Source organism: Pyxicephalus adspersus, chromosome 4 (assembly GCF_032062135.1).
Source record: "Pyxicephalus adspersus chromosome 4, UCB_Pads_2.0, whole genome shotgun sequence".
NCBI classification, from domain to species: Eukaryota; Metazoa; Chordata; class Amphibia; order Anura; family Pyxicephalidae; genus Pyxicephalus; species Pyxicephalus adspersus.
The window spans coordinates 54,855,057-54,877,072 of NC_092861.1; the positions used below are offsets into that span (position 1 = coordinate 54,855,057).

Below are 22,016 nucleotides of genomic sequence, written 5' to 3' on the forward strand. Positions count from 1 at the left end.
CAGAAATGAATCCTGCATTATGCTCTAAAAGAAGAGGGAATTGAGTTGTTTCAGGACAACAACCACCCTCAAAAAAAGTGGGGGATTATGCCATCTGATTTCCACCTTTTTGGACTGCTCAAAGGAGCTTTAAGGGGAATAAGATTTTTATGTGGCAATTATATTGTGAAAGCAGTGGTGCATCAGAGGCTAAGTGTAATTAGCTTCAGAACGTAACTGATACTTAGACCAACACTAGATTTCCATTGTACTATCACTTCAATAACAGATTCCCTATCTAGTGCAATGTAAATACCGTACAGAACTCATCTCCTATTACATTTCTCTTTCCAAAGCCTATTAAGCAATATCCAGCAATATTTGTCATATCTTTACATACCTTTTGTATTACAAAGGCAATTTAAATATTTTCTAATTCCTACAGTTAATTTTGAATACCTCTGTAGGTTCGTTGCATCAGAGTACAAAAGACTCGCTATGTTTGGAATTCCCAAGTAGGCGTATTTCAAAAAACTGGGTAAGATTTTTGTTATCTTGTTAACATCCTTTTTAAGGCATGCAATGTTTCCAGTAAGGAAAGCAGTGGAAAAATGACTAGTCACCTGTACTGCCCAATACCATGTACTTTTCCATTACTGATTTACCATGCCCTATTCACGGTCAGAGGAAGCTGATGCTTGAACTTCACACTACGGATTAAGGCTGTAAGCCTTAAACAAATTTACTTAGTCAGCTTCACATACTTCATACACTATTTCACAACATATTTAAATACATGTACATTTTTCAGGATACTGCTTAGGCACATTTATTAGTGTTTCTAAATTTTACCCATATAGCAAATCCTTTGTAATAAATACATTTTCTAATTTGGTGTAGAATTCTAGAAGAAAACCTATCATGCTCTGATATACACAACAAGTATGGATTGGGTTTAAGTTTTGAAGAACAGAATGCCAGGTATGTACAATTTGCTGGAAATAAGTCAATTATTTCTAACTTCTTAATGTGTGTACTAGCCTTTAAAGCTAATGTCTAGGATACATTTTCTGAATATGGATAAATCACTGTACTCCTGGCCAAAATTGGTAACACTCACAGTTCCAATCTGGTTTGCCCGCTGGCTTTCCTGGAGCTCTGTCCCCTCTGTATATATATATATATAGTTTTATATTTATTTATTTATATTTTTGTTGAAAACGGTTGGGGCAGGAGGAGTGGTAATTGGTCGTGTCTAAGAGTGTTATGTGACTAGTCTGTCAGGTAAGCTGCTTGACCTTGCAGTTTAGTTAAAGTGTTGTCACGCTGTGGTGATGATGGCTGCGAAAATGCCAAAATACCAAAGAGGAACAGCGTCCTGTCATATTACAAATTCATCCCCGCAAGTGTGCTTGGTGTGGGGATAAAGTTCAGTTCATCTATGAATGGATTGAAATGTTGGAGAATGGCTATATTAGTGTGACAAATGCAGAATGCCCTGGAAATCCAGCTACAGCCACGACTATAGAAAGTGAAGAAAGAACCCTGGAACTAATTTTTTGATAAGAGAAGAATGACAGAAATGGAAGCTTCGGTCAACTCCTGTAGCCAAGAAATTCAAGAAACGTGAAAGGAAAATTGATGTTGACTGCCTCTCAAGGGCCTATTCTCAAAATCAGGTGCAACATATTGTGACATGCTTCAGAAATGAATCCTGCATTATGCTCTAAAAGAAGAGGGAATTGAGTTGTTTCAGGACAACAACCACCCTCAAAAAAAGTGGGGGATTATGCCATCCAGCCTGGAACCCTCTGGCTGCCTTCTCAGCCTGGAACCCTCTGGCTGCCTTTTCAGCCTGGAACCCTCAGGCTGCCTTTTACATTCCATTAATTTTATAAGAAAATATGACCTGTACATGCAAATTTCATAGGGTACTATTTTTGGGCACTACTTGGCAGATATTTTGAAGGGTGACTTACCCTGATAACTTAAAATATGATTTATTACCAAGGGATATGAGTGATACATATTTGAATATACCCACTTTGTCTACTGAAAAAAAATCCACAAAAGTAGGTGTAATTATTCTGCACATTAATTTGTTTATTAGGATAGGAGCATAATATTATGTGAAATTAAAAGATCAGAGAAAGCACATATACATCTGTGAGGTGTTTGGTTGGATGTCAATACTTTGATCAAGCCCCAAAACCCCAGTCTGTCTCTGTAGTCTTTGCCTATAGATAAACCCTTACTCTAGGTAGGTAGTTGTGCTGTTCCATAAGAATACAAGGGATAAGACTTAGAGAAGACAAGGATTGACACATGAGCAGGGAACCTTCTAGGTATACAGAAAGGGCAAGTACCTTGGTGGAAATCAAGGACTGGAAGACACAAGCAGGTGCAAAAAGGGAAAGGCAGAGAATCAAGTGGATGGTTCAATGGTGTAACAGAGTTTCTGGTTGGGGAAAACCAAGGCAGGGGTCAAACACAGGAGCACAGGTGGATATTCCAGAAGGGTCAGAGGGTTTCTGGTTGAACAAACCAATGGTTGATCCAGGCAACAAATAGGGAAAGGTCAGACAAAATTGAGTCGGCAACAGAAAAACAAGTAAAAATGTGCAGCCTTATACCTTAAAAACACTTTAAACAGGATGTGGACAAATGGAGGTCAAGGTACAGGATCAGACAGGGTCAAACAACTGGGAGGCGGGCCCCTTGTGGTGCCCACCTTTATACCCAACCCAAAGGGTGGCAAAGTGCCACTGGAGTATACTAAATTGCTGGGAGGAATGGGTGCCCCCCTCTTGGCTCATCACACAGAGAATAAGTGGACACCACTGAAACCAGAAGTGGACACCACTCAAACCAGATTATGCTGCCACTGCTAGCTGCTTATGATATCATCTGGTCAGGCTGATATACAAAACAACTTGTTTGATGCAATTTTTTTTTGTCCATCCTAATTGTTTTACCTTCTGATTGTTTCCTTTTTTGTGTAGGCAGCAATTATGTGGACCAAATACAATAGAGGTAGAAATTACTCCAATATGGAAGCTACTATTTAAGGAGGTAACATAGCTAATCCATTTATTGCCATTTTCTGGGTGTCAGGGTAATCTGCTGATGGTACAAATCTACTCATCTTTTGAAACACAGCAGTAGGTACTCCAAGGAGTAAGCATCATATCATTTAGCAAACCTTTTCCACATTTGTATTGACATTGAGTTAATAAAATGGATTATGTTTAGTAATTAATGTGTATGTATAGAGTACTTAGGAGTTTTCCTTATCATGTTATCTGTTTTACAAATCCTCTTTTAAACTTTAAACATAAACAACTAGAATGCATTTCTTGTTCTAATGAAATATGTGGTTCTCTATTTATATTTAACAGATTCTAAATCCATTTTACTGTTTTGAAGTTTATTCCCTATCTGTATGGCTGGCAACCGGATATATTGAATATTCTTTGGCCATATTTTTCATGTCTATATTGTCTGTTTTGGCCACAATTTACTTACTAAGGATGGTAAGCAATATTCTGCTACTTTAAACTTTCTATATTTTTTGTTTTATGATAAATACATTTGTAGTAACTTGTAATTTGTTACATTTTTTTCACTTTTATAGCAATCGGTTAAATTACATCATATGGTGGAATCACATAACAATGTTATGGTGTCTGTCCTTCAGAGAAATGGAGGTAAAAAAAACTCATAGCATTTCTAACTTAACAGCTAAAAAATGTCTTGTTATTCATTCAGTGCAGCAATACTATATAGTTGTAGTATAGTTTATTAAGAAGGACAACATTCTACAGAATCTATAAAAATGTAATTTATAGACTGAATTTGCAATACTTTACAAGCTTTAAGCTCTACAATTTCATCTGGAGCTTAGTCAGCCAATACAGTGTAGATACAACTTGACCATAACATAAAGGTATTATTTAGGGAAGATTTATCTTACTGCTGTTGCCGTTGATTTACATTCCTTGCCTTTCACTGTGCCAGTCCCTACATACAACCATGGGATTCATTAATCTGTCAGGTTATTTCAACCTTTTTATCCTCCACATAGCTTTAACATTATACCTACCCCACTGTATTATGATGGTGGTCAACATTGCCTATGCAGCCTATTATTAGTATAATTTTGTGTATGTGTATGTATCCTACTGTTGTGTGTATGCTCTTCTTGAGAAAGCAACAAATGAAGAGCATAAACAATTCCTAATCATTATGGTATATGTATGAATACTTTATAGATATAAGTTCCAAGGTTTTGGGGGTATGTTTGTGATACTGGTGGACCTTTTTTATAACAATGCTTATTACATTTACCAACAACTGTACAGCATACTGACCTACATACTGCCTATTTAATTTATATGCAATCAGGTAGTCTGCCACGCTAGAAAGTTGTTGGAAAATCTAAATGTTAAGCTATGTACACATGTCATACTATCTTTGTGAGGGATGAACAATAATGCTTAGTCTGGTGGTCCCCCCACATCATTCATCAATCCTCCATGGAGGATTAATGAACAACCCAATAAGAGCGACCCCTGTTCACTCCTATCCATGAAAGCACAGCAAGGTTCCACTTGCTTATCTTCCCCTCTCCATAAAACAGAACAGTGCTGTGTGTACAGCAACTACCTGTTGGACATCTGTACAACACATAATTGTTAAGCCAGTTTGTAACGTGTGAAAAACTTTCCATGTACAGTTAGGGTAGATTATTAGGATTGATGATTTTCATCAATTACAAACAACCAGTTCAGCACAAACCAAAGCTGTCTTACTGCTAAGAAAAGAGTAGTTTGCACTTTCCCCACATTCTATATATCCCACCCAATTATGCTGATTGGGTAGGGCTCATAGAGAGTTCAGATTTTAAAGAATTAAAACTGTACCTAAGATTGTGCCGCAAACATTTCTGATAATCGTATTTTTTCCTTTTAGTGGTCAAAGAAGTACAATCTAAATCCCTGGTCCCTGGAGATGTTATTATTTTATCAGAGAAAAGTTTCTTTCTGCCCTGTGATGCAATACTGATATCAGGTGGATGCATTTTAAATGAAGGCATGCTGACAGGTACAGTGCAATTGTAGAAAATCTGTTGCTTATGAATTTGATGATTCGAATTTGAACGTCTTTTTGATGATACGCCAACCTCAAATCCAGTAATAACATAGATATACATATGTTGGCTGATGAATACCTTTTACACTGTTCTTGTACAAAGTTTCACAAAATTAATTATGTGTTCTTCTAGATTAATTTAAAGTTTTCTAACAGCAAAATCTCAATACTAAACATACCATACTAATATACATTTATTAGAACTTGAGTAGAGATTATTGGGATAAATCGAGCAACCTGCTAAAGCTACTTCCTAATGATCATCCTGTCTGTCCCCTATTAGAAATAATAAAACCTGCTTAACTATTTGAAAATAAAATTCCAGTCTTAAATATTGCACCTTGGCGAGTCTGGCATTACCATTATTAGCCATAAAACTCTACATGCTGAGTACCAGATCAGATGCATCCTAGAACTAGGAATTCTGTGTATTCTGCTGCCCAGAATTCTTCTTTATTAAGAATACAGGGGTTAGCACTCCAGCCTTTGCAGCTCTAGGTCCCAGGTTCAATCCCCAGTCAGGACATTATCTGCATGAAGTTTGCAGGTTCTCCCTGTGTCTGTGTGGGTTTCCTCCAGGTATTCCACTTTCCTCCCAAATACATGCAGTTAGGTTAATTGGCTTCTCCCTAACAATTGACCTTAGACTACATGAATCACATATGACTATGGTAGGGGCATTAGATTGTAAGCTCCTATGAGGGACAGTTAGTGACATGACTATGGACTTTGTACAGTGCTGCATATTATGATGGTGCTTTAAAAATACTGTATAATAATAATCAACTAAAATAGTTTTGTTTTAAAGAGGTACAGAATCTTAGCATTGTAAGATCATGTGGGCAGATTTATTAAAGCTCTCCAAAACTGGTGAAGATAGACTATCAAATGATTTTAGTCCTGGAAAAAGATCCATTCCAGGTGTGCTGGGTCACTCAGGTTCTCTCATGATAATCTATCTTCTGCAGTCTTAGATAGCTTTAATAAATCTAGCTCATTGTGGTAGTGTAGGAACTCAACAATGGGTTCCATAAGATAATTATAAGGAAGGCTAAGATTATTATGATTTTCACTTAGTTTCAGCAAAATTTTGCTCTTTTCAGAATTTGAGACAGATTGAGAGATGAGATTTGCAGTATCTAGTAGTTGAAGAGTTTAAATGTTTTCTTTTTGTATAAACCTTTTTTTTTAGATATACTTAGATTAGTATTTTATGTCTGTTCTATTCATTTTTCTAAAGGAGAAAGTGTGCCTGTTACAAAAGTTCCACTACCAAATGTGGATAGTGAAATTCCATGGAAAACATACACTGGTGAAAATTGTCGTGGCCATATATTATACTGCGGAACTGAGGTTGTTAAAACAAAGCCACCTAATGATGGGCTGGTGAAAGCTGTTGTCCTTCAAACAGGTAATAAAGAGTAAAGGTGCACTGTATGACTTTTTTTCTAATATATACTATATGATTTTTCTTTTCTGGTTGGCCCATTTATCAATAAAATAAATATTGATTTTCATAAATCAGTAATTAGTTAAAAGCCTGAAAGAAGGCCAGCCAACCTTCTTTCAGGTGTGGTTAGAATGCGTAAAGATTGAAACCTCTGTCAGTTATTTTTTTTTTTTCTTTTTCCTGTTGCAGTATTGCTGAAAAGATTCCTCATGAATTCCTTCCCACAAGAAAAGTGAGAATAAATATTAACGCACATCGTAACGCACATCATTAATAACTAATCATAGTGACAGTAAAAGTGGGATTCCTGTCATTTTCTGTAGTGGCTGTGGGACAGAAAGTGATGGGAGATCCACTCAATTCCATTAAAACCTGAATAAATAATTTCATATTTCATCTAAAGAAAAAAATGGTTTGACTGCTGTTCAGCTTTCCTATGTTAATGTAAATAACATAATAGGTTTGTAATATATTACTCTTCTGAAATTTCAATATATTTTGAAACCTAGGATTCAACACTGCAAAGGGAGACCTTGTAAGATCTATAATGTATCCCAAGCCTGTCAATTTTAAACTTCACAGAGAGGTTTTGAAAGTTCTTGTTGGGCTGATAGGACTTTCAATCATCGGAGTAATATACACAGTTGTGTTTAGTTCACTTCAGGGGGTAAGTACAATTCTGAAAGTGGTCAATGAATGTGACATTTAAAAAACTTTCATTGGTGGTTAACCAACCAACCCATGTAATAAAAAACCCATGCACTTGGAATTGTAAAGAGATTTGCAGGTGCTGTTTGTAACTGCTAACTATAAGTCCAGACTGCCAAATGGCTTCTTACAAAGCCAATGATTGATTTATGTGGGCTGCTCACCCTCACAAGCTCCACTTTTTTTTTCCTATTATATAAAAAATTATGGTTTATGGAAAAGAGATTTTGTAAGAAAAATCTTTTTGTGCAGATTGTATAGATGAGAAAATGATATCTGATGTCTAGTCTCCTAAGTGGCTTATTTTGTATGCAGTAATATTTTTTTTTCCAAATATTCCTATTGTTTTTATTCCTATTGTTTTCATTTGTATAAAATTATTATCATTTATGTCTGAATAAAACAGATTGGTAACTCATTTATAAGGAAAATGATCGTATCCAATGCCCTAGACAACACTTACTTACGTAATCATAAAGTACTAACTTTCTATATTATAAATACATTTAAATGTAATACATTTTTAGGACATATAATACTAAAAAGAACCAAAGAACAACCCCTCTCATCTTTAATTAATGAAAAAAAGAGTAGAGCCCTAAGAAAACAGGAGGTATATGCAGGTCTCATTTCCATCACAAAACCAAAAAATAAAGTGTTTGTTTAGGTGGATCAATGTAAATATTGCAAAACATGGCTCTGTAAGAAGAATATTTTTTCAATAATGTAAATTTTTTCAATAATATAATTTGTAACATTGTGGCCACCCCTCCTTGTCCAACATAGGTGGGAAAAACAATGCACCTTATAAAAACCTGACCTAATGTAAACCAAGGTACCTACTTTTACCTATGCATATATATATATATATATATATATATATATATATATGCATGTGTCTCCTTTTTTAAAAAAAAAAAAAAACACAGACCCTTTAACAGATATGGGGAAGCAAGGTTATCCATATCTTATTTTCCATATCTTATCTCTTCCTAAAGTTATCTGAAATCTGATGTGCCAAAAATGAAAGGGTGCACAAAGCATGTAGTCTCCTTTTTCTTTGGCAAAAACCAGACCCCAGTCTGCCCCAACAGTGGGACAGCTGTGTGGTAGGGAGTGTCATCTACACAACATAAGAGCCCATTCCACGGTTTGTAAAGATTTGAATCATACCCATGGAAAACCTGAACCAGGCACATTGTCCATCTATCACTACTGAGGATGAAACTTCCATACCTTTTAGAAAAGATGGACTTTTAAGGCATACTTCAAAGCTTGTTGGGTTAGGGAATACCTGGAACAAAAAAGTAGGTGTCAGAAAAAGGGGTAGTACAAACATTTTTTTGTAGCTTTAAGTGAGAACCTGGTGACCATTTGTGGTTCTGCTATTTCTCTATGAAGATAAAAAATTTTAATTCAGTCTCTCTCTGTGTTTTGTAGGCAACAGTGCGAGAAATAGTGATCCTGACACTTATCATGGCAACTGTAGCTGTACCTGTTTCTCTGCCTCCATCTCTGACCATCTGTACACTCTATTCTCAGGCACGATTGAAAAAACAGGGAATTTTTTGTATCAGTCCACAAAGGATTATTTTGTGTGGTCAGCTAAATGTTGTGTGTTTTGACAAAGTATGTATTTTCACTGTTTGACACAATGATCCTGTTGTATGTTTAGTATGACAGTTGTTAAAAATATTTTACTTATTTACTTTAGGCTGTGCTCAGACTAGCAGTTAAAACAGCCTTAAATACCATTCCTGGGATCCAAACGGTTGCCAAAAGGTGCCCAGGACTGGTAAATGGCAGTATTACACTTTTAGCATTGTAAACACCTATACAGGTGTCTGCTTGCATTTGCATCATTATCCTTTTTAGTGGAAAGCAAATGGGGTTAATCACAATGGTACTGCTTGCAAAAAAAGCTTAAGGACACAAAGAAATAATCAACACATAGAACAGGTATTTAGTTCCCAAATGAACATGCACCAATTAGAAAGGAAAAAAAATTCAAACTGGATTTACTAAAGCAGTAATTTTAGACTGTTATGTTATTAGCAAAGAATATGGGGAATAGGTTAACCTTGTGGTTTACTGTATGACAGGTGAAATGACTGTATGCAACAAAAAGTTTTTTATCTCTCTCCTGTACAGCGTTGTGATTTTTTTTTACCACAAATAGCATTACTTTGGGACAGAGGCAGTTAGGAAACTTTATGGACAATAAGGCATTGAGAAAGATTTTTGTTTTTTGTTTGGTATGCAAGATTATGCACAAATATACTGCAGTAGTGCAATGACAAAACAATTTTAACTGAAAAGACAACTGAACATTTTATATATATTATATTTTATTCCCATTTGTAAATTGAAGCTCTTTTAACTTCTGAGTATCCAATCATGTGCAAAGAAAAAAATAAAACAAATTACTTGCAGTGTACAGATTTTTGTGTTTTGTAAAAAAGTAAATAAAAATTAATTGGGTTTTAATTAGGTAATTAATTGTTACAAATACATGCTTAATTTTTAAAGACTAGGGCTGCATCCTAATTATCTCTGTATGCTGAAAAGAACATGTTGAAACACTGAAAATATTTTATCTATGGAGTACGTGTGAAAATGTAATCTCTGTCAGTCCTACTAATCATATTTCTCTAATACATTCTTGACTGTTCTTCAGTTTTCAGGAGATTTTGTCTGTTACATCTGGTTGCACATTACCCTGGAGTACTTTGACTGGAGCAATGGCCAGTTGCCATTCATTGATTCTAATGGATGGGAATTTGCATGGTGATCCACTGGACATTAAGATGTTTGAAGGAACAGGTTGGGTAAGATCTACTAGCAGAACTGTTTGTTCCCTATATACTTCTTTTCATCATTTTATGTATGCTCCCTATAAAATTATGAAAAGAGCTCCCAATGATCACTGTGCAATGCCTCACCCTATAATATTGTGACTAGGGATGAGCGAGCAAGAATATTAAGTTCGGCCTTTCTCGCTCACCGAAAATGTAAGCGAGAATGGCCTTCTGAGGTCGATTTCTTGCCAAACAGGAGGATTTCCATGGCTGCAATCCTCTGCGATCCCCGGGCACTAGAGGTTAATTACCCTTACATTTCGCAGAACCATTGGAAGCTCGAGTAAATTTTCACGATAATGCCAGAAGCATTTTCTGTTGATATACCATTTCTCCCTATTTTATAATTAATTTCATATCTAATCATTGGCCTAAAAATTGCATAATTTCATTTGTGTAGGGATGAGTGAAACCAATGTTAAAAATAACATTCAAATTAATTGAAATTTCGATTCAACTAAAAAAAATTCATTTTGCGGACAAATGGTATTGTAGTTTATGGCCGCCAACCTTTTGAGTTAGTTGCAAATGAACATATTATTGTCACTAAAATTGCTACCCATACCGAAATCGAGTCAAAATCTCCCTCAGTCAAATTTTTACTGTGACATTTGACTTTTCAAATATTATTGTATTCAAATTGAGTGGAGAGAAATTTCTATGTTTATCCCTAATATCATTGCATATAATAATAATAATAATAATAATAATAATAATATAATAATAAAAATAATATATGTTTTACACGTTATATGTTTTACATTTTTTTAGAAACTTTGTGAATTCAAGGAAGACAACAAATTAAGGTTATGTACAATGGTTACTCCAGGACCTGGAGCACAGCCTGTAAGATATATACATTTATTCTGTTAGAATAAATTTGCTTTTCAATCATTTTTTTATATACTACAATTATCTGTTTTTTTTATCTTCAAAGCCTAGAACCCAATACAATACCCATTTCCTCCAAGTATCTTTCTAAATCAAAATACAATTATGCTACAAAAATATTCCATGTTTGTGAATAGCTTACTAAAGTTCACAGGATTCCGGAAGCTTTGTGCCATGTCCATCTGCACACTTGGTTATTTACAGAAGTCTCTGGTTAAAAGTAACTGCCAGGTCCATGTAGATGTTCTGTTGTAGTTATGGTCATCTTGATAATTCTTCTCCTACTTTTGGAGCATCCATGTACCTGCTTAAGTTATATAAACACTTTGGTTATGATACCCATAAAGGTTCCTTTTGATCATAACATTTTGTTCCATAGACACATCCAAACATATTAAAACACTGAACAGGCTTATAGCTACTTCAGGCTTATTCACATTTATAAACAAAGGCTCTGTGTTTTATAGGGAGTAAGGTGTTTCTTCCTTTGGCAACTGAAATTTGCTTATCTAATCTTGCCTAATTGCCAAAATGTTCATCCATTTTACAATAATCTTCAGAAACCAGGATGCTTTTAAACATTCATACATTTGTAATGCTCTATATTGTCTTTCTAAAAGGGTCAAGCAAAAGGAATCTCCATCTTGCATCAGTTTCCCTTTTCTTCTAGTCTGCAAAGAATGTCTGTTATTACAAAAGTTGTAGAAGAACCTAATTTTTTAGTATTCTTGAAAGGTGCACCAGAGGTGATAGTACAGTTTTGCAAGCAGGATACAGGTACGGAAAATAAATTTAATAGCATTTAAAAAATGTTTTAAAACTATTGTTTTATTTGTTTTGTGTAAAAAATTCTTGTTTGAGACCTTTTTTTTTTAATAGGGATCCAATCAGGTCAGGTCAGATTTAAAGTGGAGGAGTGGAGGAGATTGTTCTGTTATTGTATTAGTACCACAGCCTCCTGGGCTGGCATTTATGCTAGAGATCTGGGCCACTGCTTTTGTGTGGGACACGGTAGCCCAGATTTATGTGGGACCAACATATGCCACTGCCCAAACTGTCAAATCCTTAGCTTTCTGTACTGATAGTAAATATGTAGATGCTTATCTAAACTATATAGAAAAAACATAACTTTGCCCTTGTAATTCTGTAACTGTAAAGGATTTTATGTTTTTTAAACAGTGCCATTCAATTTCTCAAATGTACTTAACCAGTATACACTGCAAGGTTTCCGTGTCATTGGGATTGCATATAAAAATCTGGAATTAAATGAAAATGTTAAATTAGAGACATTAAAAAGGTACGTTATGTTGAATGTTCAAACATTTTGGGTGTATATATTTTTTCTGCATTTCTAGAATTGTTTATTGTCACATTTTGAACATAGTTGTACTTCCTAGCTGGAAGGCTGATCACCAGGGATGCTGGTGCCTAACAGCAAACCAGTAACAAGACTTCTGCATGTTAGATATGGTGATGGGCAAACCTTTTTGCCCCCCTGTGTGATGTAGGAGATAGCAATACGCAAACCTATCTGCATAATTGATGGGAGAATTGATTATCAAAACCATTGTTAAACTTTTAAAAAAATCAGTTATAAAATGAACATTATGGCCAGCTGTGTCAGATACACTAACCTGGAACACAAGGCATACCAGCTGCTATCTTTATAGCAAAGGTGTGAGCAAACAGGCAGCCATATTAGTGATTTTGCATATTTCCATTAGTATAGGGGAAGCTTAAAAAAAGAAAAATCAGGAAGTACAACTTTCTGAATAGGCCAATCTGGCAGTTACACAAATCTCCTTTGCCCCTCAACAAACAAACTGTGACTTTTATGGAGTTTTTTGCCCTTAGTAAGTTGACTATACTCCTGAAATGAATTGTGGATTCTGGATGAAATGTTTTCTGTAGAGTAAGTGAACATGAAAAGTGAATGAAAAAAAAAGAAAACAAACTATGACTTTTATGTTTTTTTTGGTTAGTTGGGTGTACACTGTATTTTCATTTTGTCTTATGTTTTTCATAACAATATTGGTGGATTGAAATAAAATAATATATCATACAAACTGCATAAAGAGTCATTTATTTTTATTATTGTTAGCAACCAACATCCACATAAACTGCCTTTGTGTCTGCTGCACACCAAAACTAGTTGACCTGCATTTCATCCATATGTTCCCCTATTATTGATACACTGGCTGTCAAATAGTTTATTGTTGACTAATCTACAAATGGGCACAAGGGCAATCCTAAAGTTATTCATCAGGCTTTCAGGTCTTTGATGGCCACCTTAAATTTAGGAATTACAAACAAAAAAAAAGAGATAATGTTATTCATAAATCATTGCAATCTCCATACACAACTGACTTGGAGTTGATAGTGATAGATAGTGATACTGACTGATAGTGTATTCTTAGTGGATAGAACATCCATGCAGATCAAGACAATCTAAAAACTGCATTTTTCTAAAACAGATCACATTTGTCATATTTAACGGATTAACAATATTTCCAGACCTGAATCTAAATAAATAGTCCATGAAATGCTGATAAATGGCTAAAGAAAAATGTAACATTTTACTCCACACTAATCATTATGCTATGATAAGATGTATATAATAGCCTAATATCATTGATGACTTCTAATAATCCATGAGGGAATTTTTTTTTAGGAAGTGACGTCTTAAATGTGTTTGTTCATTTATTTGTCATTTTATCATATCTAAAGTAATATATATCAACATATTTACAGGGAAGAGGTGGAATGTAATCTTTTGTTTCTTGGATTTTTGATAATGGAGAACAGGCTTAAGCCACAAACAAAACCAGTTCTCCAAGAACTAAAATCTGCTAACATAAGAACAATCATGATAACAGGTATGATGAAAGTAATGAAATAATATGCCTTTTACAGTCCTTTGTATAGTTATATCTGCATGAATGTTTTTATTTGGCACAATCATTAGAAAATGCTTGCTAATGAAGGTAAGGGGTTGAGAAATAATTTATTGATCATGATTCTATAATCATTGATTTATCACTGATGATGATATTGCTTCATCACAACTGACATTAGCTGTAGCTTGATGCTGAAAGTGGGTACAGTCATAAAGAATAAAACAAACCCAAAACAAATCCAATTCACATTAATGATGACCTCACTTGCCAGTGCCGCTTCTGGGTATAAGATTTGCTCAAGTAACAGTGCTGGTGCTTGGCCAAGTAACAACATGGAGTTAACATTGTGCTCCCTCTCTTTGCTTTTGGTGTCTGGACAGAGCTGTAGGGGATGAAGGAACAATAAGTATCACAATTTTTGGCACTGGCACATAGGTTAACCTTTTTTTTGCCACACAGATAACATTTTTCTTTAAAGTTATAGTGGTTATTGAAATTCAGGATTTTATTTTCTCTTACAAAGCTTGATTGGACCAGTGATCTATAAAACCTTCTAAACGCCAATATGGTCTTCTAGGAAACCTATTTCATAGTGTGCACATCTGCAGACCAGACTTTTCAGATTCCACTAATCTGAGTCTCTGATACCTACAGCTACAAATAATCGCACTGTATGGCTAAATGCACAAAAGTTGTTCTTAAATGAAAAAGCAACAACCTTTGAAAGACAATCAGATTAATTTACTAAAGCAAAGTAGGCTGTTTAATTAGCAAAGTGGAGTATCACCTTGCAATTCAGTTTTCACATGACAGTGAATGTAGTGAAAAGTCACTTTAAAAAAGAATGCCCAATCATGCACATGGAAATGTAGAAAAAACATGGTTTTCACTTTCACACAGTTACATGGTAGACGTCAGCAAAGCTTCCTCTGGCAAAGTGATATTTATTTTGCCAGTGATTAGTCTATATTACTGTAAGTAAATCCACCAGAGTAGTTCATGTATGCAGACTTAATTTTTTTGGCATGACTAAAAGGTACTTCAATGGATAATTACATTCTTCATTCTTCAAATCATTTTTGCATCTGTTTTAATCACAGTAATTATAAAGATCCTTATTACCTAATGTTTTGTATAATTTACCTATAGAAAATACTATATTGCTAAGCAATACAATTAAAAAAAATACTAAACTACTTAGGAATGTATTTTATACATTTTAACCTGTCAATTTAGACATTTATTTGTTGGAAGCTATAGCATTTACTGTTGTAACTGCTGTGCTCTTTTAGATAATTGGCTGCTAGATGGAAGAAGTCTTAATATTCATTTAAACAAGAAAAGCATGGGGATTTGCACTGCTGTCTACAGAAATACAGTCACATTTGTGGGAAAAATGATAAATTCAACCCTTAATGTGCTTTGTCAGAATTTAATTTCAGTAAATAGTATTGGTAATATTATTACAATTATCACAATCAATATGTTTGTGTTACAAGGTGACAATCTTCAGACAGCATGTACAGTTGGACTAAGCTCTGGCATGGTACCTGATGCCTCCAGTTTACTTCTGATAGAAGCTTGTGAGCCTGAAAATGGTTCTTCAGCATCATTCACTTGTCAGTCAGTAGAAAGGAGCAGAGACAGATCGTGCAAACAGAATGTAAGTGATTTATGGAAACATTAAATAAAAATACATTTTTTTTTTTGCTTAAAAATTTGTTCTGTAACGCAAACACACCCAGTAGTGCTGACAGTGGCAAAAATTAATTGGTTGCTTTATTATCTTCTATATTATCTTTTATTCAAAGTTTAATTGACACTTTCTCAATTTTTTTCAAGGCTGTTTGCATTATGGCAATGTATGTATAGAAGAATACATTTGTTGTGTTAACTGAATAGTATAAATCTTTACAGTATTAATAACTGAGCACACAGTAAAAACAAAAATTAAGTGGACCTCAGGGACCTAAATAAAAACTGTGGAAACTTCTTTACATATATAACAATCTATATAATTGATATTATTATTCAGAGAAATATTATTTTTATATTTGAGAAACAGCACTGGTAGCTATTTAGATAATTTTCTCTTTTTAGAATTCAGTAAAGGACCTTGTAACCACTACTACTGAAAGCATTTGGGGATTTAATGGACGTGCCTGGAAATATCACTATGCTATGAGTGGAAAAACATATGATATCATGAAGAAAAACTTCCCTAGTTTGGTACCAGATGTAAGTATTAAAGAAAAAAAGAAAACTTTAATATCACAAAACATAACTCATTGGTTTCAATGTACAACCACAGTAACTTTAAATCAATAAAGTGTCCACAAATATATCAAAACTCACACAATCTCTTTTTTTAATATGCAATATAACCCATCCACTAATCTAAATTTAGTTATCAGACAATGGTTACCTTTTCTCCAAAGGATTTGTGTTATGAAATACTCTAACTCAGACAGGTTTAAGATTGAGAAAATATCAAGAAACACAGGAGTTTAAGCACCACCTGGATCCGTCCCTCCCTATTTAGGAATTATTCCTACCTAATAAGTATGTCAGGCTGTATCTTTCCATTTTATGGCTTGTTGTACTAATTGTCTTTCGGAAGCACAACTGTTTTGTTGCTGCTTTATTATTGCTCCTAACCTGTACTTTTTCCTTCCTTTAGCTACGGACTTTTGTTTTTCAATGTGCTTTGTACAATGTATTGTTCCTGCATACCCCTGCTGCTTACCTTTTGTTATACTATGTGTATCAAAAAATTTCAAAGATTTTGTTTCAAAAATAAATAATGTTATAAAAAAAAGAAATAACATTCATTAACTCTCCCAGCATTTCTATGAGCTCAACACTATGAGCTTCTATGAGCAGGTATCAAAGGGTAGCACGATACATCTATCTGAGGTTCACCAAACATTTTATGATGCTGCTTGTGGACAGAATGTATTTATCTGAAAGACTCAATACACACAAAACTATGTGCTTTGTGTCCTATTTAACTGAGTGAGAAGGCCTGCTTACTTTGATTTTCTTCTTCTTTGAAATGGAAATGTAATAAAATGAAACTAAAATGTATGTATATTGTTTTTCTAGATTCTACTTAACTCTACAATTTTTGGTAGAATGACTCCTAAGCAAAAAACAAGCATTATTGATGATTTACAAAAAATTAAGTAAGTATTTTTTTCCTATTAATATAAACCTACTCTACTATCATAATACAAAGAAGATAATTTGTATCTCACTGTAAATTTTTTATATATTTTTTGCCTTTACATAGTTTTTATGTTGGTATGTGTGGAGATGGAGCCAATGATTGTGGGGTAAGTGCATTTTACTTTGAAATTTGTCTAGTTGAGTTCAGTTTTAAAGTTTTTAACAAGAGTCAATATTAATACTGTTAAATCTTAATACATCAGTATTCTGAATTTATTCAAACTGTTTTATCTATAGTTAAATATTTAGAAACGTTTATATTATCCCCACTGCTTTCACTAGGATTACTAGGGACAACTTGAAACTAGATCATTTCTACAGTCTTTGCTAAAACCTTAAGGTTCAATGATTTCAATGATTTTCAAATGTTAATGATAAAGTAGAACTGAAAAATATTATTATAGTTCCAGGTAATATAGGTAAACAACTAATAAATCCACAATAAGATTTATCTAGGTTTAGGGGAGGCTAAAATAAAACTAACTAAACTAAAATAAAGACTGAAATAAAATTTGTGCCAAGCCCTAGTACATTATACAACAAAGGAGAGGGAAAAAAATCATGTTACCTAAAGGCCCTTTTACACTATAAGGGAATCTTTGGGGATTCACATTTCAAGGGAAAAAAAAATGTGCAGTTACCTTGTCTCAACTCTCCCCTGAGGAAGTCGATAAGGCAAAACGCATCGGGTAACAAGACTCTGGAATGTAATTGGTTGCTTAGCCTACTAGTATGCCTTTTGATCCCCCCCATATGCTTTGGCCCACAGGATATATATATAATAGGTGGATCTCTGTATAGTACAGGCAGATTTATCCACTGACTTACTGTTTGTCCTTTGTGATGATGTAATTCTTCACCTTGTATTTGATATATAATTTCAACATATATTGCTTTATTATGCCACTGAATTTACTTTCAGTACACTTCATACTTAAAATAAAAACTTTTGCCGAAAGAACTCCTTGCTTTCTTTTCCCCCTTTTGTCATATAATAAATCCACAAACATATATTTTGCTACAATGATCAAGTTTATATATGGCAAATATATTCCTGAAACCTTCCCCTCCCCACTGCCATATACTATATACTAAATACTACAGTGCTCCTAAAATAATAGGACTTTTTTTTTTCTTCCCAGGCTTTAAAGATTGCGCATGCTGGAGTCTCTTTATCAAATCTGGAAGCATCAGTTGCCTCTCCGTTCACATCAAAAATTACAAATATTGAATGCGTACCAAAGCTGCTCAAGTAAGCTACTTAAACATATGCATTTATGTCTACATGATAAGGATAGCAATTCTGGCTTTCCCGACACACAGCTAGGTCACCTCCCTGCCTCCAGCCTGTGATTGGACACTAATACAGCAACTTGATGAGGCCATCTTTCTGCTCTCTCCTTCTGTCAGGACATGAAAAAATAGGACAACTTGACCATCCCCAAAGTTGAGGATGGGGTTAGAATGTCCTTTATATGATGACTATAAAACTCACTGAAGCGTCTTTATGTTATCAGGCCTTCTGAAGAACATTATAGTGTTTGTATGCTAATATGCATGTATAATAACCAGTGGGTGAAACTTGTGCCATACAGTTGCTGAAAAATGTTCCAAAGAGTTCCCAAAAACTACCTGATTTGTCCAAAAGCTGAAACAAACTAGATTTTAGCTCTGAATAAGGTGTCACAGCACAAGAAAATTATGTTAGGATGTTAATTTAGCTAGTGCAAGAATGTGTCAATCATGAATCTATCAGTTCATATAACTAATAGAGATACGTTTTAAAAATACTTGTTCAACATAAAAACATATGTCAATAATTGTAGAAAAAAATGTTTACACTCATGAGAATGACAGTGATGATTCTGCTTTTGTAGTGATTTTACATTTAACATTTTATTTAAACATCCTAAAAAACTAGACAGTAATCATCTACACTAGCCCTAGGCTAACATTGATGCACTAGTCCTGAAATCATAAAGTAATTTATGGTACATCAAGTTACATTTACAGCAATAAATTGGTTTCCCACCCGACGCGTTTTGCCCAGCAAGGCTTCTTCAAGGGATTGGCATACCTTTATTGCTGAATGATATTGAGTTTTTCTTTATAGAATAAAGAGTGACCAGTGTTGTAATGCATTGTGGTGATATAGTGGAAAACCACGGGCAGCCGTCCAAAAGAAGGTTGTATGCATGGTTAGAGATTCAGGACTTGTTTAAATAAATGTGCCTTATGTGATGAGGGAAGGAGCTCCACATAGTGGGGGCAGCTCTAGAGAAGTCTTGGAGCCATGTGTGGGAAAAGGTTCTAAGAGTAAATTTCATTAGTAGGTCAATGAAAGAACAGAAAGTGTTGTAAGCCACAGTGAATAGTGAAAAAAGGCACTGTGCAGTTACATGAATCTGATTCTGAAGTGAACTGGATTTGCAGGGAGAAGCAACAGATAAGGAGCAGTGAGAAGGATAGATAAGCCTAGCAGCAGAATTCATGGTATATTGTAGAAATGAGTGTCTACTTTAGCCTTTCTTAACTTTTTTAATGTGGGGAAACCCTTAAAAACTTTTATACTTTAGGAAACACCTTCTATAAGCACTAGATCCACAGCTCACAGTACATTAGCATGGTTGTCAGTAGGAAATATGCCTCTTACATTGAAAACCAGTGGGAAGAATGTCACACTTGTCACACTACAGATGATCATTGCATTACCTTACAAAAGATCATTGGTGTCAATTGGTGTCAAAAGATCATTGGTGTCAACTGACCTGAGAGACACATATTGCTCATTGCACAAGAAAACCCTAACAACCTATAATGGACCCCTAGGGTCCCCTAGGTTTGCTTGATGGAATACCAGATAAGAAGAAGATGTAGCAACCAGGGCAAGAGAAAATGGAATATGCCCCAGGAGTTTGGTGGTCTCTAAGGATGGGATGTGGCATATTTTGGATATGTTGTACAGGTGAAAGTGTCAGGACCTGGAGATATTGTGAAAGTGGGGAGTGGTGGAGTCAACAGAGTCTGAAGCGATAGACAGTGTACCTTTGGTTGGGGCAAAGGAGGAAACTAGATGTCTTGTGGTATGATGAACCACGGGAGATTTCTTAGGTCGCTATTCATGGAAATATTAATAGGATCAACCCTACTAAATCTACAGGGAGACCACTGAATATGAATGTGACAATTTGCATTGTTTTTAAACTGTTTTGTTACCTCACAGTAAACATAATAGTCTAATATAAAGCTTTAACCTTGCTCATTTGTTTTCTTTAACATGTATCATTTATCTTTGATACACAGGGAAGGAAGAAATACACTTGTCACTTCAATATGCTTGTTTAAATACCTTATCATGTATACTTTGGTTGAGCTTGTCTGCATGATGCTTCTGTTCTGGGTAAGAAAAGAAAATGTTGTGCCAAAAACATTTTGGTTTAGTCACTGTGATTTATTAAAGAGGAACTAAAACCAAAATTAAAAAATCCTGTCTATCTGTCGGGAGGCATATTCGTTTGGGTTCCGTGTAGTCCTGGTATCCGTCTTCAGCACAGCGCAGAGGAGCTTTGCTCTGACATCTTCTTCTCTCTTTTTCCGGGTTCTGTGGAGGCACCAGATTGAGTGATGTAGATTGGGAAAAAAGATTGCTCATCTCATTGCGTATGCGTGCAGATCTTGTGTTGATGAAAGGGCTCCTCCTGTGCATGCCCAAGATAAGGGCATGCACAGAAGGACCCAAGAGCCTCAAAGGATGCGTGATGTAGATTCCCGGGAGGCTTTGTGCTCCCATCCTGTTAAGACTCAATGGGGAGGTGCTGTACCCTTTATTTTTTAAAAAAAGTGTGTTGCACTTGAAAAAAATACTTTAAATAAAAGGGTTGTTCACCCTTTTATGTAAAGTAAAAATTTTAAGTTTAGGTCTGCTTTAACTAGCAAACATTCCTATTTTAGGTCTGTTAAAATTATAATAATTTATTAACAAAAAGATTTTTTCTAAAAAAAAACCTTACACAAATGAAGCTGATCAAATACATTTTTTTATTTTTATTTTCTCAGAAAAAAACTTTACTTGGAAACTTCCATTATCTGATGCAGGACATAGCAATTTCTGTCACAGTTATGTTAACAAGTAAGTTTTTTATTTACTATTAGTAGTTGTTGTCAACTAATCTTGACAATGATAATAAACATTCTTTTTATAGTTGTGTTTCCACATATGTAACATATAGTTGCATGTCCAGACCATGAGGGGCCTCTAGTTGGAGTGCCCCCTCATGGTCTGGACATGCAACAAGATGATTTAGAGAGATCTCCGTAACTCCTTACTCACTAAAATGCATTAGGGACATTTTGCTGCAATCTGTTTTCTAGTGAGGAAAGAGTGAAGTGAAAAAAAAAATCTTCTTCTGCAGAACAATGACAGTTATGATCAATCAACACACAAGTTATGGTTCTGTAAAGCCTGTTCTGCTAGCTTAAAGCAGTACTAAAGTTCCACTTTAAGATCACAAGATCAGGAAGGTCATTATCGAAAGAGAAAGAGACAGGTGATGTCCCTTCTGCAATAAACCCCTCCTCTGCCTGATTGCTCTGGGTATCTGGATACCTAGCATACCCGGCTTCCCCTGCACGTACTGGAAATGAATGAGGCACACAGGAGTTACCTTATCCCAACCCGGCCAATCAAGATAGCCTATACTATCAAGGTCCTCTACATGAAAAGAGGAAAGGATAAGATGGTGACACCCTGCAAGAGAATGCGGTCAGTTGAGTAATACAGGTTTAGTTCTACTTTAAAAAACCTGTCTATGCCAATATTTATCTGTTTGGATAAATTACTAGTATAAAACCAAG

General features: G+C 34.9%; 1 protein-coding gene across 1 annotated transcript in view; it reads left to right on the forward strand.

Moving 5' to 3' along the window:
• Positions 1–22,016, forward strand: part of LOC140329768 (probable cation-transporting ATPase 13A4) — a 45,955-nt gene that overhangs the window by 16,167 nt on the left and 7,772 nt on the right. The window contains exons 4-24 of the mRNA XM_072410159.1: positions 447–517; positions 880–960; positions 2,982–3,051; positions 3,378–3,512; positions 3,614–3,686; positions 4,951–5,082; positions 6,371–6,541; positions 7,090–7,247; positions 8,729–8,937; positions 9,966–10,116; positions 10,918–10,992; positions 11,658–11,814; positions 12,217–12,334; positions 13,789–13,913; positions 15,434–15,597; positions 16,035–16,172; positions 17,040–17,119; positions 17,227–17,269; positions 18,305–18,414; positions 20,466–20,562; positions 21,219–21,291. Of these exons, the coding sequence (XP_072266260.1) occupies positions 447–517; positions 880–960; positions 2,982–3,051; positions 3,378–3,512; positions 3,614–3,686; positions 4,951–5,082; positions 6,371–6,541; positions 7,090–7,247; positions 8,729–8,937; positions 9,966–10,116; positions 10,918–10,992; positions 11,658–11,814; positions 12,217–12,334; positions 13,789–13,913; positions 15,434–15,597; positions 16,035–16,172; positions 17,040–17,119; positions 17,227–17,269; positions 18,305–18,414; positions 20,466–20,562; positions 21,219–21,291 (2,431 nt within the window). The remainder of the gene's footprint in view (positions 1–446; positions 518–879; positions 961–2,981; positions 3,052–3,377; positions 3,513–3,613; positions 3,687–4,950; positions 5,083–6,370; positions 6,542–7,089; positions 7,248–8,728; positions 8,938–9,965; positions 10,117–10,917; positions 10,993–11,657; positions 11,815–12,216; positions 12,335–13,788; positions 13,914–15,433; positions 15,598–16,034; positions 16,173–17,039; positions 17,120–17,226; positions 17,270–18,304; positions 18,415–20,465; positions 20,563–21,218; positions 21,292–22,016) is intronic.